The sequence below is a fragment of the Muntiacus reevesi genome, chromosome 2 (genome assembly GCF_963930625.1).
Source record: "Muntiacus reevesi chromosome 2, mMunRee1.1, whole genome shotgun sequence".
Lineage (NCBI taxonomy): Eukaryota > Metazoa > Chordata > Mammalia > Artiodactyla > Cervidae > Muntiacus > Muntiacus reevesi.
The window spans coordinates 107,744,758-107,770,268 of NC_089250.1; the positions used below are offsets into that span (position 1 = coordinate 107,744,758).

General features: G+C 36.1%; 1 protein-coding gene, 1 non-coding gene and 1 pseudogene across 3 annotated transcripts in view; 1 reads left to right on the forward strand and 2 right to left on the reverse strand.

The window, feature by feature from the left end:
* Positions 1–25,511, reverse strand: part of MICU1 (mitochondrial calcium uptake 1) — a 214,755-nt gene that overhangs the window by 174,406 nt on the left and 14,838 nt on the right. The window contains exons 1-3 of one of the 2 annotated variants that reach the window (XM_065922544.1): positions 14,102–14,120; positions 7,852–8,013; positions 7,238–7,412 (exon numbers count right to left, since the gene is read on the reverse strand). In XM_065922544.1, coding sequence (XP_065778616.1) covers positions 7,238–7,412; positions 7,852–8,013; positions 14,102–14,115 — 351 coding nt within the window. In that variant the 5' untranslated portion in view covers positions 14,116–14,120. Of the gene's footprint in view, positions 1–7,237; positions 7,413–7,851; positions 8,014–14,101; positions 14,121–25,511 lie in introns of those variants that run through there. The other variant, XM_065922545.1, reaches the window with a different exon arrangement.
* On the forward strand, positions 1,779–1,884 carry LOC136162107 (U6 spliceosomal RNA). Its single transcript, XR_010661955.1, has one exon. It is a non-coding gene; the product is annotated as a U6 spliceosomal RNA (small nuclear RNA).
* On the reverse strand, positions 20,300–20,391 carry LOC136161938 (U2 spliceosomal RNA; annotated as a pseudogene).

Consider the following 25,511-nt stretch of genomic DNA (forward strand, 5'->3'; position numbering starts at 1 on the left):
AAGTAAATGATACAAATGAACTTATTTGCAAAATAGGAACAGACTCATAGACATAAGAGAACAAACTCATGGTGAGGGGAGGGGCAGACTCAGAGTTTGGGACTGACATGTATACACTGCTATATTTAAAACAGATAACAAGGAATACTGTATAGCACAGGGAATTCTGCTCAATATTCTATAATAACCTAAATGGAAAAAGATTTTGAAATAGATACCTGCAAGTGTACAACTGAATCACAGTGCTGTACACCTGAAATTAACATAATGCTGCTCATCAACTATGCTCCAATGTAAAATAAACTGTTTTTTTTTTTAAAGAAGATAGATAACAGTATTGGTGAGGGTATCGAGAAAAGCAGACACTTCTGCACTGCTGGTGGAAATGTTAAATTGATTCAGTCACTATGGAAAACAGTATGGAGGTTCCTCAAGAAATTAAAAATAGAACTATCATATGACCCAATAATCCAGCTTTTGGGTATATAGCCAGAGGAAATGAAATCAGCATCTCAAAGCGGTATCTGTACTCCATGTTCACTGCAGCTTTGTTCACGATAGCCAAGGTATAGAAAAAAATCTATGTGTCCATCATGGAATCTCAAGGAACTCCAAAGAACCAACATAATTTTGAAAGAAGAACAAAATTGGAGGACTCTAACTTTCTGATTTCAAAACTTATTATAATCATAAGAAGAATGTGGTATTGGCATAAAGATAGACATACACACCAAACAAAGAGAAAAGAAAGCCCAGAAATAAACCCTCATATATATCAACAAATGATTTTTGACAAGGGTGCCAAAATCATTCAGTGGAGAAAGGACAGTCTTTTTGACAAATAGTGTTGGGAAAACAGGATATCCACATACAAAAAAATGAAGTTGGGGGCTTCCCTGGTGGTACAATGGTTAAGACTTCCAATTCCACTGCAGTGGGCATGGGTCTGATCCCTAGTCAGGGAAGTTCTGTATGCTGTGAGATGCAGCCAAAAAAGAAAAAAAGAAGAAAACTTTAAAAAAAGATGAAGTTGCATCCTTATCTAACTCCATATTAAAAAATTAACACACAGTGAATCAAAGACCAAAATGAAAGATCTAAAACTAGAAAACTCTTAGAAGAAAACATAGAACAAAAGCTTCAAGACACTAGACTTAGCAGTGCTTTCCTGGATGTGATGCCAAAAGCATATGCAAAAATAGAAAATAAAGAAAGACTTCATGGGTGTACCTATGGCTGATTATTGTTGATGTTTGGCAGAAAACCACAAAATTCCGTAAAGCAATTATCCTTCAATTAAAAAAATAAAGTGGCAAAAAAAACAAAACACCATATATAAATGACAAAACACCTGTTGTACATCAAACAATAAACATCAATAGAGTAAAAAGGTAATCCACAGGAATCAGCAATCAGATCATATAAAAAAATACTAAAACTCCATTAAAAAAATTTTTTAAATGGGCAAAGGATGTGAACAGACATTTCTCCAAAGAAGATATACAAATGGCCAAAAAGCACTTGAAAAAATGCTCAACATCATTGATCATGAGGGAAATACAAATGAAAACTACACCAAGATACTACCTCACACCCATTAGGATGGCTAATATCAAAAAAACAAAAAAATAACTAGTGTTAGCAAAGATGTAGTAAAAGAGGAACCCTTGTTGGTGGGAACGTCGAATGGTGCAGCACTGCCAAAAACAGTGCTTCCATAAAAACAAGCATTTCCATCAAAAAAAAAAAAAAAATTGAAAATAGAATTACCATATGATGTGCTCGCTTCGGCAGCACATATACTAAAAAATTGGAATGATACAGAGATTAGCATGGCCCCTGAGCAAGGATGACACGCAAATTCATGAAGCGTTCCATATTTTTTAATGGCTATACTACCCAAAGCAATCTATAGATTCAATGCAATCCCTATCAAGCTACCAACAGTATTTTTCACAGAACTTAACAAATAATTTCACAATTTGTATGGAAATACAAAAAACCTCGAATAGCCAAAGTAATCTTGAGAAAGAAGAATGGAACTGGAGGAATCAACCTGCCTGACTTAGACAATACTACAAAGCCACAGTCATCAAGACAGTATGGTACTGACACAGACAGAAATATAGACCAATGGAACAGAACAGAAAGCCCAGAGATAAATCCACAAACCTATGGACACCTTATCTTCGACAAAGGAGGCAAGGATATACAATGGAAAAAAGACAACCTCTTTAACAAGTGGTGCTGGGAAAACTGGTCAACCACTTGTAAAAGAATGAAACTAGAACACTTTCTAACACCATACACAAAAATAAACTCAAAATGGATTACAGATCTAAATGTAAGATCAGAAACTATAAAACTCCTAGAGGAGAACATAGGCAAAACACTCTCCGACATAAATCACAGCAGGATCCTCTATGACCCACCTCCCAGAATATTGGAAACAAAAGCAAAAATAAACAAATGGGACCTAAGGAAACTTAAAAGCTTTTGCACAACAAAGGAAACTATAAGCAAGGTGAAAAGACAGCCCTCAGATTGGGAGAAAATAATAGCAAACGAAGCAAGAGACAAAGGATTAATCTCAAAAATATACAAGCAACTCCTGCAGCTCAATTCCAGAAAAATAAATGACCCAATCAAAAAATGGGCCAAAGAACTAAACAGACATTTCTCCAAAGAAGACATACAGATGGCTAACAAACACATGAAAAGATGCTCAACATCACTCATTATCAGAGAAATGCAAATCAAAACCACAATGAGGTACCATTACATGCCAGTCAGGATGGCTGCTATCCAAAAGTCTACAAGCAATAAATGCTGGAGAGGGTGTGGAGAAAAGGGAACCCTCTTACTTTGTTGGTGGGAATGCAAACTAGTACAGCCACTATGGAGAACAGTGTGGAGATTTCTTAAAAAACTGGAAATAGAACTGCCATATGACCCAGTCATCCCACTTCTGGGCATACAGACGGAGGAAACCAGATCTGAAAGAGACACGTGCACCCCAATGTTCATCACAGCACTGTTTATAATAGCCAGGACATGGAAGCAACCTAGATGCCCATCAGCAGACGAATGGATAAGGAAGCTATGGTACATAAACACCATGGAATATTACTCAGCCATTAAAAAGAATTCATTTTAATCAGTTCTAATGAGATGGATGAAACTGGAGCCTATTATACAGCGTGAAGTAAGCCAGAAAGATAAAGATCATTACAGTATACTAACACATATATATGGAATTTAGAAAGATGGTAATGATAACCCTATATGCAAAACAGAAAAAGAGACACAGATGTACAGAACAGACTTTTGGACTCTGTGGGAGAAGGCGAGGGTGGGATGTTTTGAAAGAACAGCATCAAAACATGTATATTATCTAGGGTGAAACAGATCACCAGCCCAGGTTGGATGCCTGAGACAAGTGCCCGGGCCTGGTGCACTGGGAAGACCCAGAGGAATCGGGTAGAGAGGTAGGTGGGAGCGGGGATCGGGATGGGGAATACATGTAAATCCATGGCTGATTCATGTCAATCTATGACAAACCCACTACAATATTGTAAAGTAATTAGCCTCCAACTAATAAAATAAATGCAAAAAAAAGAAAAAGAAAAAAGAATTACCATATGATAAAGCAATTTCACTTCTGGGTATATACCCCAAAGAATGAAAAGCAAGGTCTCAAAGAGATATGTGTATACCCATGTTCAGAGCATCATTATTTATGATAGCTAAAATGTGGAAGCAACCTAAATAACCATAAACAGATGAGTGGATAAGCAAAACATGCTATATACATACAGTGGAATATTACTCAGCCCTAAGAAATTCTGACATATGCTACATTGTGATAAGTCTTGAGAACTAGGTGCAATAAGCCAATTACAGAAAAACAAAATCTATACAAATCCACTTGCATGAGGTTTTTTTTCCCTTAGGTATTCAAAAATCATAGAAAGTGGAATGGTGGTTGCTAGGGGGATGGGAGAGAGGCGATAGTAGGGAGTTATGTTTAATGGGTATAGATTTTCAGTGTTATAAGATGAAACAGTTATGAAGATGGATGATGGTGATGGTTGCAAAATATTATGAATGTTTTTATTACCACTAAACTGTACACTCAAAATTGGTTAAGATGGTAAATGTTACGGTATAAAAAATTCCACAAAAAATATTGGAAGAAAAACAAAAGAGACCTTGGGGGAATACTGGAAGAACTAACAAGAAAAAAATATGAAAAATATTTAAAAGATATACAGGATACATCATAAGGATTCAAAAGAAAAGAAAGGACATTTAATAAGAATTCCAAAAGAAAAGAAATGACAGTGAATCAGTATTGAAGCAGTGTGTAAGAATTTTTCAGAATTGAGAACTTGAGGTTTCAAAAGGGACAGTAAAATTAAAACTAAAAAAATAAAACAAAGCTAAATAAAATAAAAAAGAGAAGCACGCACAAACTAACGACAATAGTATGCCATGAACTAAGTGATACAACTGTCCTAGATCTTTGTACTTGAGAATTTTTTTAAATTAAAATAAAATAAAACACACAAAACAACCAGGCCAAGCACAGGAATAAAAACAAATTCAGGACACTTGTTTATGTCTGAAGAGGAAGAGAGAAAAATAAGGATAGGAGAGTACACAACAACGTATTTTTTATATTCACTGTTTCTTCTTACAATGAGAAGCAAACACAAAAAACTGAAGCAAATATAGCCAAATGTTAAAACCTGATAAAAATGAGTGTGGGTACATGTATATTTATCATAGTAGTCTCTATTTGTCTCACTGGATATTTAAACTACTATAGAAAAATCAACAGAATATAAAAGAACAAAAGCAAAAAGTTTACATGAAAATGATGGCTCAGAGGTAAAGAATTGGCCTGCAATGTAGGAGACACGAAAGGTGGGAAGATCCCCGGAAGAGGAAATGGCAACCCACTCCAGTATTCTTGCTGGAAAAATCCCATGGACAGAGGAGCTTGGTGGGCTACAGGCCACGGGGTCACAAAAAGTCAGACATGATTGAGTTACTGAGCATGCAGGCATGATGATATCAAAGACAGCGGGTAAAGATGGTAGCAGTTTGGTATTCCAGGGTAAAAATCTGAATAGGATAGTATCTAGAAAAAAGTGCGTGATCAAAAATGAAGTTTATTATTTTTTAATTTAAAGATAATTGTTTTACAATATTATGTTGGTTTCTGCCATATATAAGCATGAATCAGTCATAGGTATACCTATGTCCTCTCCCTCTTGAACCTCCATCCCACCTCCCACCCCATTTCAGCTTGATGAAAGGTTGTCACAGAGCCCCGGTCTGAGTTCCCCGAGTAATACAGCAAATCCCCACCAGCTACTTATCTTACATACGGTAATGTGTATGTTTCCTTGCTACTCTCTCCATTCGTCCCACTCTCTACTTTCCCTCTCCCTGTGTCCACAAGTCTGTTCTCTATGTCTGTGTCTCCACTGAAACTGAAAGTGTTAGTCACTCAATCATGTCCAATTCTTTGTAACTCCATGGACTGTAGCTCTCCAGGCTCCTCTGTTCATGGAATTTTTCAGGCGAGAATACTGGAGTGGGTTGCCATTCCCTTCTCCAGGGGATCTTCCCTATCCAGGGATCAAACCAAGTCTCCCACATTGTGGGCAGATTCTTTACCATCTGAGCCACCAGGGAAGCCACCAACGGAAGCGTTCATTGCTGTCCTGCAAATATGTTCATCAGTACCACTGTTCTCGATTCCAAATATATGCATTAATATATGATATCTGTTTTTTTCTGACTTTACTTCTGTATAATAGGTTTTAGGTTTATCCATCTGATTAGAACTGACTCAAATTCATTCCTTTTTATGGCTGAGTAATATTCCATTGTACATATATACTACAACTAAAAATGAAGCTTATAATTTAATTAATGAGAGAAGAATCTTTAACATGTCTATACATAGACTATGTAAAAGAATGAATAACAAAGAGTAACTAAAAAAAAGGATAGAGAAAGAATAAGTGTTTAAATAGGTTTGGGGGGACAAAATGACAAATGGGATGATTGCCTATTCACTGAGACTTTAGTGAAAGAAAGACTATATTTCAGATTTAGATTAAAAAGGGTTTATAGTTTTGGGAGTTATCAATTAAGTAAACTACACTGATAGTTTTTATTTTTTCTGTGAAGTACAGGATATAGTCAACTCAACTGCTAAGTAGAAAGTAGAAGCAGAAAACAGAAGATTCAAAAATAAATGTTTATTTGGGTCATTTTAGCCCTACAGAATAAAATGTAACATTTGACTATAAATGAAACTGCTGGTGGCAAGATAAATTTCAACTGTCCTTAAGTTCACTCAGGGCAAAAGATTAAATAGATGTATCATTTTGGAAACAATGGAATGATGGATAATTAACTTGTAATGCATAAACTCTGTTCAAGTTCACTTTAATCAGAAGTGGATTTGGAGAATGACATATTTAAGAGCTTCCTCCAAGTAAAGAGAAGATCTAAATTCTCAAAGGAACTATTCTTGCTTGCAAATTATACATGCTCCCCACACATAACTCAAATTATCTTGTTGTATTGGTTAGTTATATTTTTTAGCAAGTAAAGGTAATTTTCTGAATTTCAATGCTAACATGCAAAATGTCTAAGAAATTCAGCCTTTTGACTTTTCATCACATGTCTGCTAAATTCAAATGTCTACTATCACAGGGATTACTAGAGAGGAACTCAAACTTTGCACAGGTAAAGCTATATACAACATACTCTGTTAAAGATTTTAAATGCTAGAATTATGTAAAGTTTATGCTGTCTTCAAAAAGAAGTTGGTTTGTAGACTTCCAAAGAGATCTTCTTCTGCCTTTATAATTTGGCATCACAGATCAGTATATCACAGACTCAACTTGACACATATGAGAACATTCAGCATGAGAAAGATACAAAAAGCAATGATCACCTTAGGTAGTTAAATTGAAGAACAGAGAAAAGATATATTAATTTTGACTACAAATCCTATATTCTTCTCACTACCCCAATTAACTTCACATTCAAAGAATACATTTGCCTTAGAACATGATGGAAAATTGCAAAGAAGTGAATCACTTCAAAGAGAATATAAATCATTTGAAATATCTGATAAAAGACTCAACAGCATTATTCTAAAATATAATTAACTATAGTTCTAATTAATTTATAAGATTGTGTTCCATACTTTTCTATCTCTGAATCCAGAACGTTTCTTCTTTTTCTCTTCTGGATAAGGCTCAAGACAAACACCTGCAGCCTTTTTTTCAGCATTACAATCTTCCCCTTCCTCTTTACTCTTCCCTTTATCACCAAGTTCACTCTTGATGTTGTTTGCAGATGGTGGAGATTCTGCAAGGGCCCTGGATATGCAAAAAATAAAAATTAAAAAATCTATCAATCAAGAAGGTCCATCATATTAAACAAATAGATTCTCAGGTAGAGCTTAGCAGGAGTAACAGCAATGAAATTCATTAACAATTCTACAAGAAAAGGTTGCTCAAAACATTAAAAATAGAACTAACATAAAATCCAGCAATTCCACTTATGGTTATATATCCAAAAGAACTGAAAGCAGGGTCATGAGGAGATTTTTGCACTTGTGTTAATAGCAGCATTACTCATAATAGCTAAAACGTGGAAACAACCCAAATATATGCTGATAGATAAAACGGCTAAAAGAAATATGGTATACTCATATAATAGAACAATATTAAGGCAGAAATCAATCCCTTTTCCATAAAAGAGATAACTGGAAGAATAAAAGTACATGCAGGAATAGGATGGTCAGTTAGCACTCACCTTTTCCACAACAGACCAGTACTTGCAGTTATTGCAGATGCTCCAAGAAAAGCCACCATCATTAGCCGTCGCCTGATCTGGGTGGGCTGTGATCCTCCATGGTACCATCGAGAGCGCACTGCCAGCTCTGCTAATGCAGAAAGTGAGTTAAGACGAAACATCCTATGGACAAAAAGTAGAAATATTATTCCTAGCAAATGGCAGTGACAGTGATGATGATGGTAATAACAGTATTAAAACTAATAAACACTAGATATTTAATGGCAGATAGTATTCTAAACACTTGACAATACCATGTATTATCCCATTAAATCCTCAGAACAATCAAATGAGACAAATACTATGACTCATAAACCTGATATATCAGTTAAGGTACAATTAGAAGAAACGACATGGTAATTTGAACAGGGAAAGTTTAACATAAAGCATTATTAATTACAATAGGCAAAGAAGTACTAAGGGGTAGAGACTTCAGATATAGGGAGCAGTCACTACTTACAGGGCTATTTCAGAGCAACAAAAAAGGAATATATCTGTAAAGGGGCCACTCCCAACTGGGCTGAGATCAGACACTGTGGTGAGGATGCAGCTATGGATGTCTGAGAAATCTGCTTAAGTGCTGTGCCAAAAGAACTCACTGTAAAGCCATCCACAAGTGACTGAAGGAGTAATGGGCATTTCTTCTAGATTACAAGACTTCTTGTAGTGGCAATTCATTCAAATCACAAAAAGCAACCATGCTTCTCCCCTTTGATTTTCTCAAAGCATAGTTTACTTCTTCCTGATTTAAATTATCTTGTACTTTGTACATATACTCACGTATTGACATATTTGTAACATACATAAGTTTGCCCCACCTTCAACATAGACACTTGGTTCTGAGTTTCCTCTAAGGTCAAAATTATTCTTTACCTTTCTGAAAACAGTCTAACACAGAGGTCGTTACATTATAACTGCTTAAAATATTTAACAATTTTACTTTAACATGAAAAATGTCAAGTTACAAATTACACAGGTACTGGCTCTGTACATTTAAGTATATTTCTCTGCCCCAATATACTATGTCTTTCGTTGTTTGGGTCCAAGTCAAGTTAGACTACTTAGTTGTCTCCCTGAGCTGGTTACTGACTCTTCTCTGAGATCAATATCTATAATCTCAAGTATATCTTTCTCCCAGCCTCCTTCATTCAACTTAGCTCCAACATCAAAGTTGGAGCTAAATCTTGCCCTTACAGATAAAGTGGGAAATGATTAGTTTTTTCTATGCCATATAACCTAAGCTTCAGCAACACAATTCTTACATTCCTTTCTATCCTAGAAGTCACCTCATTTTATTGCACATAATCTAACAAATTCCAGCACCTAGGAGATCGTCCTTTTGTTTTCTTCCTGTCAGTCAACTTCCAATTCATTTTTAAATTTACATTTTCCAAACCCACAAGGGCATTCATACACAGCACTGTTTCTGTCTATAACAAAAACAAGCACAACTAAAATACTCATATTTGGTGAAAACAGTATTCATCACTGACAACAAAAAGAAAAGGGCACTTGAAAGTTTTCAATGTGAAAGACAAATAACAACCAATCCAAAAGCTGGACCAGGGATTTCCCTGGCAGTCCAGTGGTTAAGATTCTGTGCTCTCACTTCTGAAGGCCTGGGTTCAATCTCTGATTGGGGAACTAAGGTCGCACAAGCTGTGTAGCATGGCCAAAAAAAAAATCTAACTGCATAAGAGATGTGGAAGACAAACAGGAAAGAAACTAAAATAATAATGACAACATTAAGTAATACAGAAGGTGAAATGGAATAGGAATCCAATGACTCAAGATCTAGTCTCAACTCTACTACTAAACAGCTGTGCACAAAGTAAGCTCATCTCTCCTCCCCAGAGAAGAGTTTATCCACTGATGAGAGAACTGCCTACAGGAGTTTTAGGGTTTGTTTACTCTCTTTCAAGTTCTGATACCTCTGGTGAAAAAAGATAAGGCAAAATTTAATCTATTTCAGTTAGGGGGAGAGACTAAAACAGTATATACGTGGTTCAAAACTTACTAACTTTGAGAACCCATTTCTGTATGCTATGGCTTCAGAGAATTTTAAACTTTGGAGGTCCTGAGTTATAGGAACATTCCACTTACATTTGGCATTGTAATTCAAATGTTACTGTCTACATCTGACTTCACCACTGATTTTAATCTCATTCCCCAAAGTACACATCAAAATATATATATCTATTCATCTTCTCTAGTGTAATTTCCAAAGAAGCCAAGTAAACTGAGAGAAAAAATTATCCCCCTGAGAACAGACTATTACAATTTAATTCCCAGCTTTGTACTGAAAAAATGGTGTAACTAGCTGAATGTGCTAATTTTTGATGAGAGACCATTTAAACAGATTTAAGGAGATCCAACTGAGTCTGGAAAACTGAATAGGCCAATTGGCAGCAGTTATGTAGTAATGAAGATTAACATGTACATTTATGACATGGATTAAATTAAATCAAAACCAGTGCATTTTTCTCTTCCCTAAGAGTCCCCATCCTTCTTCAAAAAAAGCGTGCCTCTAAAAAATAACTTTTATGTGAACTGAAAAAAGATGAAGAGGTATTTCTAATCAAGAAATGTCAGGGGAAGTAAGTAAAAGATAATTCTGTTACTGAAGAAAAGCATGATCCATGCAACAAGAAACAGAACAAGTTAGTAAAAACAAACAAACAAACAAAAACCTGTAACAGTATAACATTACTGTTTCCATATCTATTCCTTTTAAACTATTATGCTTAAGGTATCGCTTTTGGTAAATTTTAAAGGGGCAGAGAACCAGAAAATCACTTAATTAAACATCCCTCTTTTACAGGTGAAGGAACAAAGATCCAGATAAGTTATGCAGTTTACTCATAGCTAATTAGTACAAAAACCTACAGTAGATCCTAAAATTCTTGATTCCCAAATAAGCAACCCAAGGAAGGGGAATCACTTTAATTAACTGTTCACAGCAAAATAAATATAACAGCCACACTTCAGAAGGAGATCAAGTGTCCAACCATAGAAAGATAAACAATTTTATAATAACAGACTACAATGTAATACAAATGCTAAAATTATAACCATTAGAAAGTATTAGATATTATTTCACAAGCCAACAGAAAGCTGTGCTAAAGTTGTAAAAAGACAGTTGGGAAAAGAAAGAAACATGGCTCTGTAAGCTATGAAAAGATACTTAATATCACACATAATAAAAGAATGCAAATTAAAAATATATTGAGGGCTTCCCTGGTGGTCTAGTGGCTAAGAATCCATCTGCCAATGCAGGAGACATGGGTTCGCTCTCTAGTCCAGGAAGACCCCACATGCCACGGAGCAATTAAGCCAGTGCCTCACAACAACTGAGCCCATGCGCTGCAACTACTGAAGCCCGGGTACCTACAGCCTGTGCTCTGCAACAAGAGAAGCCACCTCAGTAAGAAGTCCATGCATCACAACAGAGTGACCCTCATTTGCAACTAGAGAAAGCCTGCATGCAGCAACAATAACCCAGCACAGACAAAAATAAAATAAATAAATTCTAAAAAAAAAACCCCAAAAAACCTATATTGACATTCACTCATTAAGCTGGCAAAATCCAGAAGTTTGAAAACATACTTGTTAGCAGTGCTGTAGAAATGGCACTGCTGAGGAATGTGCAAATTGGTACAATCTATGGAGGGCAATTTGGTAATATCCATCAAAATCACCCAAGTAAGTTGCATACATTGACCTAGCAATTCCACTTCTGACTTAATACACTACTGATACACTTGCCCACCTCTGAAATTACACATATAGACAGTTATTCATTGCATCATGACTGTAACAAACCCACCTCTTTGCGACCTCATGGACTGTAGCCTGCCAGGCCCCTCTGTCCATGGAACTCCCCAGGCAAGAATACTGGACTGGGGAACCACTTCCTTCTCCAGGGGATCTTCCCAACCCAGGGATCAAACCTGGGTCTCCTGCATTACAGGCAGATTCTTTACCATCTGAGCTACCAGAGAAGCCCATGAAACAAACAGCAAAAGACTAAAAACCATCCCTAAGAGAATCAAGAGAGAACTGTGTAAACTACTATAATACACACAGGGCAATAACACATAGCGATTAAAAGAAAAAGAAAAAACTATGTATATATTTGAAAAGATTTTCAAAACATACTGTTATCTTAATAAAGCAAGGTGTGGGATAGCATATGTAGTACACTACCCTTCATGTAAAAAGAAGGGAAATAAGAATGCCTATTTGTATATTCTTATTAAGTAACTCTGGAAGGACACACCAATAATATGTGTCCTATACCAATACGAATAAAAGTAAGTAATACCAATAGTGCTGTCAGGGTTGGGAAATGGGTAAGATATCCGACAGGAAGATTTTCATGACACAGCATTTCATTTTTAAAACTATGCTTATGAATTCATCTAGACAAAGAGTATTTCAAACAAGCATCTTCATTGAAGTTTAAAGACAGAATACAAGGTAATATGTGCATGCCAATTAAATTAAGTAAAATATATGTGCAGCTTTTTAATTTAGAAAAAATATTTAGATGATGCAAATAAAACTTAATGATTATTCTGGGGAAAGAGTTTACTTCAACTTTCTCATTCAAAGAAAAATAAAGGCAGGCCCAGGTTGATGTTTTGTCATTTACCAGCCCTATGAACGGACTCAGGCCCAATAATGCCTCAGAAAACAACCTACTGAGTGAGGTCTGCTCAGTCGTGTCTGACTCTTCACGACCCCATGGATTTAAGCCTGCCACACTCCTCTGTCCATAGGATTTCTCAGGCAAGAATACTGGAAAGGGTTGCCATTTCCTTCTCCAGGGGATCTTCCCAACCCAGGGTAGGGATCGCACCCAAGTCTCCCACATTTCAGGCAGACCACCTTAAAGGGCCCCTAAGCTTTAACTCCCTGTATTAACTCCATAGATTATGGCAAATTTCCCTAGTAAGATAAGACTTACTTAAATCAAATTCACATCCCAATACTCAGATTACTGGCACATCCTGATTCAACTTATCAAACTATTAGGATTCCAGACTTTATCCTGAGCCTGACTTAAAATATCTGCTTACACTCTATGTTATGCCCCTAGTATTTATGACCTCTGAAAACTGCACATTTAAAGAACAACGCTTGGCTCTTGCACTCCAGACACTGGCCTACATAAACCTCTTCTGTACTATTTCTGTTTGTTACTCAGAACTACTGTTAAAAGCGATATCTGATAATACCAAGGCCAAGATAAATTTCTAGGATCTATCGATATTTGGCAATCAATAAAACTCAGACCTCAACTAAAACCTCAGCTTTCAAAGTGTTTAGTTTACATGAACTAAGATTCTGAGAAAACAAGGACTAAGTGTTCTTTATATCTGTATTTCTAGACTTTAATACAGTATCTGTCATGGCTAGTATATACAGGTGACAGTCCAGCAAACTCCATGAACCTGGAAATACAGCTGCTCTCTGAGAACTACATTGTAAAATCAGCAATATCTCGAACTCACAACTTTTTAGTCATCTGAATGGCAGCTGTATGCTAACCACAGAACTGGATTCAGTAGGCCATCGGAGCCTCAACCATCATTTTAATTACACACTTAACTCTCCTTTATTCTATTTCTATGCTCACTTAAACTGAAGAAAGGAGGGAAAACCAGACCATTCAGGTATGACCTAAATCAAACCCCTTACAATTACACAGTGGAAGTGACAAATAGATTCAAGGGATTAGATCTGATAGACAGAGTGCCTGAAGAACTATGGACAGAGGTTTGTGACATTGTACAGGAGGCGGTGATCAAGCCATCTCCAAGAAAAAGAAAAGCAAAAGGGCAAAATGGTTGTCTGAGGAGGTCTTACAAATAGCTATGAAAAGAAGAGAAGTGAAAGGCAGAGAAAAGGAAAGATATACCCATTTGAATGCAGAGTTCCAAAGAACAGCAAGGAGAGATAAGAAAGCCTTCCTCAATGATTGTTGCAAAGAAATAGAGGAAAACAGAATGAAAAAGACTAGAGATCTCTTCAAGAAAATTAGAGATACAATGGGAACATTTCATGCAAAGATGGGTACAATAAAGGACAGAAATGGTATGAACCTAACAGAAGCAGAAGATATTAAGAAGAGGAGGCAACAATACACAGAAGAACTATACAAAAACGATCTTCACGACCCAGATAACCATGATGGTGTGATACTCACCTAGAGCCAGACATCCTGGAATGGGAAGTCAAGTGGACCTTTGGAAGCATCACTACAAACAAAGCTACTGGAGGTGATGGAATTCCAGGTGAGCTTTTTCAAATCCTGAAAGATGATGCTGTGAAAGTGCTGCACTCAACATGCCAACAAAATTGGATAGCTCAGCAGTGGCCACAGGACTGGAAAAGGTCAGTTTTCATTTCAATCCCTAAGAAAGGCAATGCCAAAAAATGCTCAAACTACTGCACAATTGCACTCATCTCACATGCTAGCAAAGTAATGCTCAAAATTCTCCAAGCCAGGCTTCAACAGTACGTGAACTGTGAACTTCCAGAGGTTCAATTTGGATTTAGAAAAGGCAGAGGAACCAGAGATCAAATTGCCAACATCCGCTGGATCATTGAAAAAGCAAGAGAGTTCCAGAAAAACATCTATTTCTATCTCACTGACTATGCTAAAGCCTTCGACTATGTGGATCACAACAAACTGAGGAAAATTATTCAAGACATGGGAGTACCAGACCACCTGACCTGCCTCCTGAGAAATCTGTATGCAGGTGAAGAAGTAACAGCTAGAACTGGACATGGAACAACAAACTGGTTCCCAATTGGGAAAGGAGTACATGAAGGCTGTATATCATCACCCTGCTTATTTACCTTATATGCAGAGTACATCATGAGAAATGCTGGACTAGATGAAGTACAAGCTGGAATCAAGATTGCCAGCAGAAATATCAATAACCTCAGATATGCAGATGACACCACCCTTCTGGCAGAAGTGAAGAAGAATTAAAGAACCTCTTGATGAAAGTGAAGGGGACGACAAAAGATGAGATGGTTGGACGGCATCAATGACTCAATGGATATGAGTTTGAGTAAACTCCTGGAGTTGGTGATGGACAGGGAGGTCTGGCATGCTGCAGTCCATGGGGTCGCAGAGAGTCAGACATGACTGAGCAACTGAACTGAACTGAGAACTGAACTGGTGCTCATTTAGTAACTGTGATTCTAAAAGTAATTCTGCTTCCTGTTTAGACTGCCTTCAAAGAGAGAGCATGTTGATCAGAAGATGGGCATTTCTAGTTCTCAGGATAAATTAAAACTGGCAATCTGCAATCTGGTTTATAATTTTAATCTCCCATATTAGTCAGTCTAATGAAGCTTCACTGAAGCAGAAAAATTACATGGCAATGATAAGATTCAGTTTGAGGCCTTGTTCCATGGTGACATCTTGCCCCTCTGACTTGCCATTTCATTCAAACTTACACCCCAGAGAGAATTTCCCAAAAGTTTTGCATGGCCAGAGTCACTGAACCTAGGGAACCACATTTACATTTCCTTCTGCCCAGGGTGTAACTAAATAAGTGGAAAGCAATAAATGAAGAGTCTAAAGAAAGGGAAATGATGGGAATATTGTTTTGCTGGACATGATACAGACTGTTCTATGAAATAAGCAAGACTACTTGCACTTTTTCTACAATAGAAATATAGGAATACATTTTTGTTGAAAATATTGTTGTAGAGAAATATATAAAGATACTATGTATACATGCACATATATATATTCTTCACATTCTTTACCATTATGGTTTGTCACAGGATATTGAATATAGTTCCCTGTACTATATAGTAGGACCTTGTTGTTTATCCATCCTATATATAATAATTTGCCTCTGTTAACCTTAAACTTCCATCCTCCCCTTCTCTAACCCCATTTTTAACTTTGATACTGACAAATTATCCTTCAATACTGACACTTCAATTTACAAACCCACTAGCAGTGTATGAGGGTATTCCTTCTCCTGTATTTGCTAGTCTCAATTGTTTCCATTTATATTAATATGACACATAAAAAATCAAGTTTAATTCATATATACCCTATAGGTGTATAAGATTATAAGTAAATAGGGCGATAAAGCAAGCTGAGCACTGAAGAATTGATGCTTTTGAACTGTGGTTTTGGAGAAGACTCTTGAGAGTCCTTTGGGCTGCAAGGAGATCAAACTAGTCAATCCTAAAGGAAATCAGTCCTGAATATGCATTAGAAGGACTGATGCTGAAGCTGAAGCTCCAATACTTTGGCCCCCTGATGCGAAGAACTGACTCACTGGAAAAGACCCTAAGGTTGGGAAAGGTTGAAGGCAGGAGGAGAAGTGGATGACAGATGATGAGATGGTTGGATGGCATCATCGACTCGATGGATATGAGTCTGAGTAAGCTCCGGGAGTTGGTGATGGACAGGGAGGCCTGGCGTGCTGCAGTCCATGGGGTCACAGAGAGTCGGACATGATTGAGTGACTGAACTGAACTGATACCCTATAGTTAATGAGTTTGACAGTATTTGTTTATTTTTCGAGTTCATTGTTGTTTTTCTGAGGACCATTAGAATATTAAGCTGCATTTATTTTCTTTTGTTCCATATTCCCAATCTCCGTGCTTTATCTTTCCTTACTTGCAAAGAAGGGGCATTTGTTTCATCTAGATTTCTTTTTTAGGTATAAAATAATATATTTAGGTTAGATGTAATATTAATCCTTTCATTCAATGTTGTTTTTAAGTAGAATGTTATTTTTATTAAACAACAAGAAAAGGTTATAACTTCCTTAATCTGAACCATTTCAATACTTTCCTGATTAAACCCACCGAGCCCCCCAGAGCTGCCTCGGGAGGTCTGTTCTGCCTAACGCTGTGCTTTCTAGTGACTGGCTATGCTTTCAAAATACTTGAATTGATGGGTCATTCATCACACTACTGAAAAGAAAATGATTTAATCTAAACAGCAACGAAGTTCTCAAAACTGCCCCTCAAGTGTTTCATCTTCACACTAGCTAAAATTTACACTTCACATATACTAAAAATTACAGTGCACTCAATTCAACTGCAGTACAGGGACACAGTTACTTCAGTGTTTCACAACACAGATGGATGCAATTTTTAAAATTTATTTTACTAAAGCTACAACCTGGAACACTCATTAAATACACACTAGGCAGTAGTGCAAACATCAACAAGTATATTGATTTCACTGATATGTGCAACACTTATTCTTTGCCAAGGGTGTGTGTTATCCCCAAAGTACATGCAATCAATGAAAGCGACAGTTGCCAGGAACATAGGAGAATAAACAATAGGGAAAAAATGAGCATTGCTATTGCTGTATTTAAGATTCATTGACTTCTGAGAGCAGATTTAAGTAGTTCCAGACTGCCAGTGAAAATATTCCTTGGATGATCTTGGATGAATTATTGCAATTAATATTTTCATAATTGATTTCATATCCATAGTTTATATGCCCATAGAATTCACTATATGACCATCACTTCATGGCAAATAGATGGGGAAACAGTGGAAACAAGCGGCTGACTTTATTTTTCTAGGCTCCAAAATCACTGCATATGGTGATTGCAGCCATGAAATTAGAAGACGCTTGCTCCTTGGAAGGAAAGTTAGGACCAACCTAGACAGCATATTAAAAAGCAGAGACATTACTTTGCCAACAAAGGTCCGTCTAATCAAGGCTATGGTTTTTCCAGTGGTCATGTATGGATGTGAGAGTTGGACTACAAAGAAGGCTGAGCGCCGAAGAATTGATGCTTTTGAACTGCAGTGTTAGAGAAGACTCTTGAGAGTCCCTTGGACTGCAAGGAGATTCAACCAGTCCATCCTAAAGGAGATCAGTCCTGGGTGTTCATTGGAAGGACTGACCTAGAAGCTGAAACTCCAATACTTTGACCACCTGATGCAAAGAGCTGACTCACTGGGAAAGACCCTGATGCTGGGAAAGATTGAGGGCAGGAGGAGAAGGGGAAGACAGAGGATGAGATGGTTGGATGGCATCACCAACTCAATGGACATGGGTTTGGGTGGACTCCGGGAGTTGGTGATAGACAGGGAGGCCTGGCGAGCTGCGGTTCATGGGGTCGCAAAGATTTGGACATGACTGAGCGACTGAACTGAACTGAACTGAACTGAGCGTTCACTAACCTGGGCTTATGTGTCTTCATGATAGCAGAAACAAAGGACTGCAACTAACACAATATATAAAGCCTAATATAATACTTTGGGCTTGGACACATTCAAATGTTTGTTGATTTAAATAGAAATACAGATTTAGTCTACGGCCATACCACCCTGAACGCGCCCGATCTCGTCTGATCTCGGAAGCTATGCAGGGTCAGGCCTGGTTAGTACTTGGATGGGAGAAATACAGTATTTTGAATAATGCCAAATACATATAAAAATACTGACTATATAATAGGCTATTGGACGGTAAGTGAGAAGAATCAAGTTTCTAGTTTGGTTCTATCATTGTTTCTAAATGCCTTAACATGACAAAGTATTTCTGTACTATTCCTCTGACCAGCATTTCTTTAGACCCGAATGAAATTCCACTTCATCCAAGTGGGATTTACTTACATAACTTACAAAAGTTGTGTAAAATAATCATTACTACTCTCAATTCCTTCCTCTGAATTCCTATATAATTAACAGTTTGTGCCACTATTATAGTACCTTGTTTATTAAATCATTTTAATGTATGCCTGCAAACTTGCCAAAGAGACTACAAATCTAAGGGTATGAAGTATATTTTAGCTTCTAAGTATCCTAAGTGCCAGTTAACGAATCTGAAATTATTACCAACAGTAATAACAAGTGTTAATGTTCAATTACACCTGAGTACATACAGAAAACTTAGCATCCCTTTCTACCTCTACTACTACCCTGCTATGTGACAGTAAAAGCCTTATCCTGTCTAATAATGCAGGGGGATGCACAGCACAGGTGGTTATTTCTAAGCTCTTTCTGGCTTTAAGAGTTCTTTCAGGAAAACAAAATGTAAAGGTATTTTGTACTGTTTGGAAGAAGAAAGTCATCCTGATTAGCTATTAATGACATAACAAACTACACTAGCTTCATTGGCTTAAGAAAATTTCATATAATCTAAAATGTCCAATTGCCATTATTTCATCTAAGTCTTTAGTTATTTATTGAACAAGGTACTGTGAGGACACTGCAGGAGACACAAAGATGAACAAGACATAGTGTGCCCACAAACAACTTATAATTTGGTAGTGAACATAAAACAACTATTCAAATAACCATAATGCAAAGCAGGGGAAAAGGTGTTACTACAACATAGTAACAGATTCAAAGAAAGAAGAAATTACACTAGGTGGAAAAGCGGAAAGGGCTCAGGAAAGAATTCAAGGAAGATTTACTGAGAGTAGCAAAAAGCTAAGCATTCTTTACAAAAGATCTTGGCTAAATACACTATCTTAGAAGCTACCAGAAATATAATCTTTGCTGTACAACTATGACACGTCTAAAAATGCAGTAATATGTCAGATTTTAATTACGCCAAATAATTTTTTAAAACATCTGCATACATTTCCTTTAGATGAAATGAATCAGATTGAAAGTTCCGCAATGAAGACACCAGGATGACTGCCAAACCACAGTAGAGATTAACATTCATGTCTAGAAAAGATGCATTTTCATACCTCAAAGTGACATTACTGACAGTATAAATAAGGAAACTTCACACTTCAGCTCATTCTGTTCTGAGAAGTGAGTATTTTTCAACAGCAGAGAAGGAACTATTTTAATGATGTGGGGAATGTAAAGTTAATTTAAGTCATAGAAGTCACTAATAGTAAAAAAGAAAAAAAAACTATGCACAAGAATTATGTCACAGAAATGTTAGGTTTTACACAGAACTTTTGTACATATTCTTGCTAAATGAAGATGCTACAGAAAAGCAAGTCAATATCTCATAGTATTCAACTCCCTGAAACTCTGTGAAACATTCCTTCAATCATCTAAGAACCTCCAAAGTTCACTTTCTAAAAACACACACACATATGTGCACTACACACACACACACCTGCACTGCACACACACACACACTTTTTTTTATTGCAATTATAAAACCTGAAACTCACTTCTCGTGAGGGAGGGAAGAAGAAATGAAGAGTAGCAATCTCCCTTCCTTGAACAACTACATAAAAGAACAAAGGAAGTCTATTTAAAACAAAAAACACCATCCAGGAAACTACACAAATAATGGTAATCAATATAAATTTTCTAAAACCACTAGTATGTGCTAAAGTATTGAGATGAATAAGCTTCTTCCAATACTTAAAATTTCCATAAAAGAATGTCTCCAACTTTTGATTCAAGTCTTGGAAATTAGGTACTTATGGAGTTATAATGGTAAACAAATAGTTTTAATGTACTGAAGAACCATTATAGATACTACACTTGATCTTAGCCAAAAGGCCGAGAAGCGATGAAGAACCATTATAGAAAACTAGCGAATGAAAAAAAAAAAATTACTTATCAGTAAGGAAAGCCAAGCACTGCTCTAAAAGAAATTAGTGCCAAGACAGTACTGACTTGTACAAGCAAAGGACAGGGTCTGTAGAAGTGAAGAGGAAGAGAAGCAGTCTAGAAGATGCACTGTGGAGAACCATTTTTAACTCTCCACCTCCTCTAAACATCTTTGGTTTATCCAAAATTAAGATACATTTCAATTTCAAGCCCTAAGCCTCAAAAATTTTATGGTGACTTAGCTATATTTTTGGCAACACCAGCAGTCACAAAATCCTCATATATAACAAAAAATTCCACTTAAAATATTTCTGTTTAAACAATTATTATAGGATAATCCAATAATGTGCTGTTAACCAATATTTGATTATTCACTTGGAATTTTCTGTCAACTCTCAGAATATAAAATGTAATCTTTATCAACAAACCAAAGTATAAAGTATTAGGTTAAGGTTTGCATATATACGATTTTAAGACAACAAACAGGAGTTGCTAAAGTCATTAGAGAATGCCTACATTCCTATCTCCCAATATTTTCCCCAAAAGCAATGCAGAACAACAAGAAGGGGGAAAAGAATCACATGAAAACCATGAAAAATATGCATAAGGGCAGAAGGGATATGGGAAATCTCTGTACCTTCTTCTGGATTTTGCTTTAAACATAAAAGAGCTCTTTTTTTTAAAAAAGTAAACTTTAAAAAAAAAATTCATGTGGAATCTCAAGGGACCCCAAATAGCCTAAACAATCTTGGAAAACAAGATGAACAAAGTTGGTGACCCCTTACTTTCTGATTTCAAAACCTACTACAAAGCTATAGCTATCAAAACAGTATGATATGGCATAAAGACAGACATATATATTCTAATGGCATAAAATAGCCCAACAATAAACCTCCACATATATGGTCAACTGATTTTCAGCAAGGGTGCCAAGACCATTCAACAAAGAGATGACCTCTTTTCAGCAAATGGTGTGGAAAAACTACATGTCCACATGCCAAAGAATGAAGATGAACTCTTAGCTTACACCATATGCAGAAATTAACTTAAAATTCACCATAGATTTACGCATAAGAGCTAAAGCTGCAAAACCCTTAGAAGAAAACACAGGGAAAAATCTTTATAATACTGAGTTTGGCAATGGCTTCTTGGATTGAACATTAAGAGCAAAGGTAACAAAAGAAAAAAATATATATATTGAAAAAAATATATTGAAAATATATATTGAAAAAAATATATATTGACTTCATCAAAATAAAAAACTTTTGTGCATGAAATTAGAATACCAAGAGAATGAAAACACAACTCACACAGAGGGAGAAAATATTTGCAAATAAGGATTAATATTCAGAATATATAAAGAACTCCTACATTTGAACAACAAAAAAAGAGTAATCGAACTCAAAAATGGGCAAAGAATTTGAACAGACATTTTTCCAAAGAAGACACACAGATGGCCAATAAGTACATGAAAAGATGCTCAACATCATTAGCCATTGGGAAAATGTAAATCAACACCACAATGATATATTTCGCACCTATTAGGATGGCTATTGTCAAATTAAAAATGTATTTCTCAAACCTTTAAGATTTTTAAGCTAGAACTGAAATATGCAATGTACTGGCATGATAACAATACATCACAAGAATAATATCTTTATCACATATAGTCCTAACGCTTCTGTTAACTTCCAAAACAGCTTAAAATAATTACTTTGAACCAAAAATTTAAAGCTGAAAAAAAAAAAGCTATCTTCAATGCCCTGCAACACAATATATTAGACTCAAATAACACAACTACACATTATTACCTTATAAAAAGAATTGTGCAGGATAAGAAAAAACACATCAGAAGATGTTTTAAATATTTTAAAAACCAGTATGGATATAAAATATTTTTATCAATATGATCAACAACTTAATGTAACGAACACATAACAGAATACTGAACAGCTACATATTACATTCTTTTCAAATACACCCAAAAATTATAGAAATTAACCACATGAAATGACATCTGAGCTTTACATTTAAAAGTCAAGTGACAGTGGAAGTGGAAAGTTACAGATAAAGGATTGACCAAATGTTGATAAATAACGAAGCTGCCCTTCTCCAGGGGATCTTCCTGGCCCAGGGACTGAACCTGTGTCTCCTCCGTCTCCTGCATTGGCAGGCAGGTTCTTTACCACTAGTGTCACCTGGGAAGATGTGGAGCAATAGGAACTTTCACACTTGATGTTGGAACTGTACATTGGCTTAATCACTTTTGAAAACTTTGACATTATCTTGATAAATAGAAAACATGAACACCTTTAACCCTGCAACTTTTTTCTTTTTTTGCTATGCTGAGTCTTTGTTGCGGTCTGTGGGCTTTCTTTAGTTGTAGCACTTTGAGCTTCTCTAGTTGCGGCACACAGGCTTAGTCGCCCTATGGCATGTGGGTTTTTAGTTCCCTGACCAGCACTTGAACCCATGACCCCTGCACTGGAAGGCAGATTCCTAATGACTGGACCACCAGGGAAGTTCCTAACCCTGAAATTTTATTGTAGAAAAGTTCAACCATATTCTGAGATGCGAACAGGAATGTTCATAGCAATGGTGTTTATAACAATCAAAACTAGCAACAACCCAAATGTCCATCAACAGTTAAAGGGATAAACATGTCCTAATTCCTAATGCAGATAAATGAATAAACAGGGATTCATGTCATAGCCATTTATGTGTACCTTAATTTTTTACACACTTTTACTTCAAAATAAAACATTTTTTAAAAGGAATTACCAAATTAACTTTGGAAAATTTATTATATCCCCCTCAAAATGCTTTACAAGTAACACAAGATAAGTCTCATAAATATAATGTTCATTGGAGAAGCATATCATAAAAGAATATAAATGGGTAGACTTCATCTATATAAAGTTCAAAAACAGACAAAACTAAGTCTTTAAGGATTCACATAATCATGATTATCAGCAAAACTCTGGAGGATAATTTATCTCCTGAAGAGATAAATTGTTTTAGCAAATTATGTTCAGAGACTGAGACTGTCTCTGCTAATAACTTATTTAACCCAGGTTCACTGCAGGAATTACATGATAATATGTCACAAGCCAACAGCACACAGGATAATGTCTCTTTATAAGTAAATAAAAGAAATAACATACTCCAAGTCAATGGCAGACTGCTTTGGATAATTGATTCAAATGATTACACTAATTTTCCAGACAAAGAAGAGATGAAGAAATAAAAGTCTAAATTAAGCCAAGGTGAACCTTGTTGGTTTTCAGAAGAGTCAGCTTAGTCAACCAAGAGCTGCCAGTGCAAACTGAAATCCCTTGTTGCTAGAGCTGGATGTTAGTGGAAGGAAGGCACTAGTGTTGGCGGACAAGATATCTCCTTCACAGGATGACTGCACAGTTTTCATCACTGCTGGCAAAGAGCAGCCTTGCTACAGCACGTCTTTGGAGAGCTATTTTAGATCAGTAAAGAGTAGCCTTGCCCAGATTGAACATTCTCAGTAAGTCCTCTCAAGTTCTTGGTATTTAAAGTTTAAATGTTCATTACGACCTAGTCACTCCTCCATATGTTCACATCAACAAGCACTCAGCAGCACAAAAATTTTGATGATATCATCTTGACACAGCCTCCCCAATGTAAACAAATTCACCCTTAGATCAAAACAACTTCACTTAAGCCATAAACAAGTAAGTGAAATCATAACAAGCCAACACATTAACAGGATGTGTGATCAAGGAAGGGCATATCGGGGACTTCTGGGGTGATGGAAATGTTATTCTTGGCCTGAGTGATGCTACCTACATGATTCACTTTTTAAAATTATTATTTAAAGTGTACATATCTGTTTCATGTACTTTTCTTTATATATGCTATATGCCATAGCTATATGTGAAATATACAATATAAAATTCTTTCTTAATGATACTCAACCATTCAAAAGCTAATATTAGACTGAGTTAAACTACTCATACAACAGAACAAACCTAAATGGTCTATATAAACCTACAACCATAACCTCATTCACAATTTGCTAATCATTGAATTCATTCATTGTTAAGTCTGTTTGCTTTGCTCATAAAGTGTAACATAGGAATGTATAGCAAAAATAGTAGTTGACTAAATCCAACTTTACAAAAAGCTGAGACTGATTCCACAAAGAGTACATTTTTTAAAAAATAAGGAAAACATAAATTTTCGATCAACAACAATATATACCATAGAAAAAAGAATATTTTATGGGCTTCCCAGTGGCTCAAACAGTAAAGAGCCCGCAATCCAGGAGACCCAGGCTTCATCCCTGTATTGGGAAGATCCTCTAGAGAAGGGAATGGAAACCCACTTCAGCATTCTTGCCTGGAGAATTCCATGGACAGAGGAGCCTGATGGGCTACAGTTCACAGGGTTGCACAGAGTCGGACAGGGCTGAGCAACTAACACTTTCACTTCCACTATTAAATTAAAAGCTCTAAATCCTACTGTGATATAGAAATGATATGTGAAGACAGAATGAAGGAATCAATATTTTAAAAGAATGTCACCTTGCATTTTCAGAGAACTTTATATTTTAAAATGCTCCAATGAATACTCTCCCATTTGCATTATACTCAATTTCCAGAAATGGAAAATGAGGTACATGATTAAAATGTAATAATAATTCCATGTCAGAACTCAACTGTCCATGTCAGAACTCTGAGTTCATGACATGTTTCTCAGAGTCTCATTCAACAGCAAAGGACTGATCAGCAGTACAGGCCAATCTGTAAGAATAATATACATTTCTGCCAAAGGAAGTCTCTTTCTACATAAATAACAACTTCAGTGTAATTTTTTAGTATTCACAGCAACAGACATCTTTATTGATACTCTTTTATAACAATCTGTCTATATTTATGTTCTCTCTAGAAACAAACCTGCTAGGCTGACAGTAATATTAGATATTTCACAGGCTGCTTTTCTTTTTCTTTTTTTAACCTTTACTCCAATTTCTATTTACCCTTTTTTTTTTTAAGACTTCCACTTATTTACTTGAAGATGTTGTTTTAAACTTTGGGATTTAATTAAAA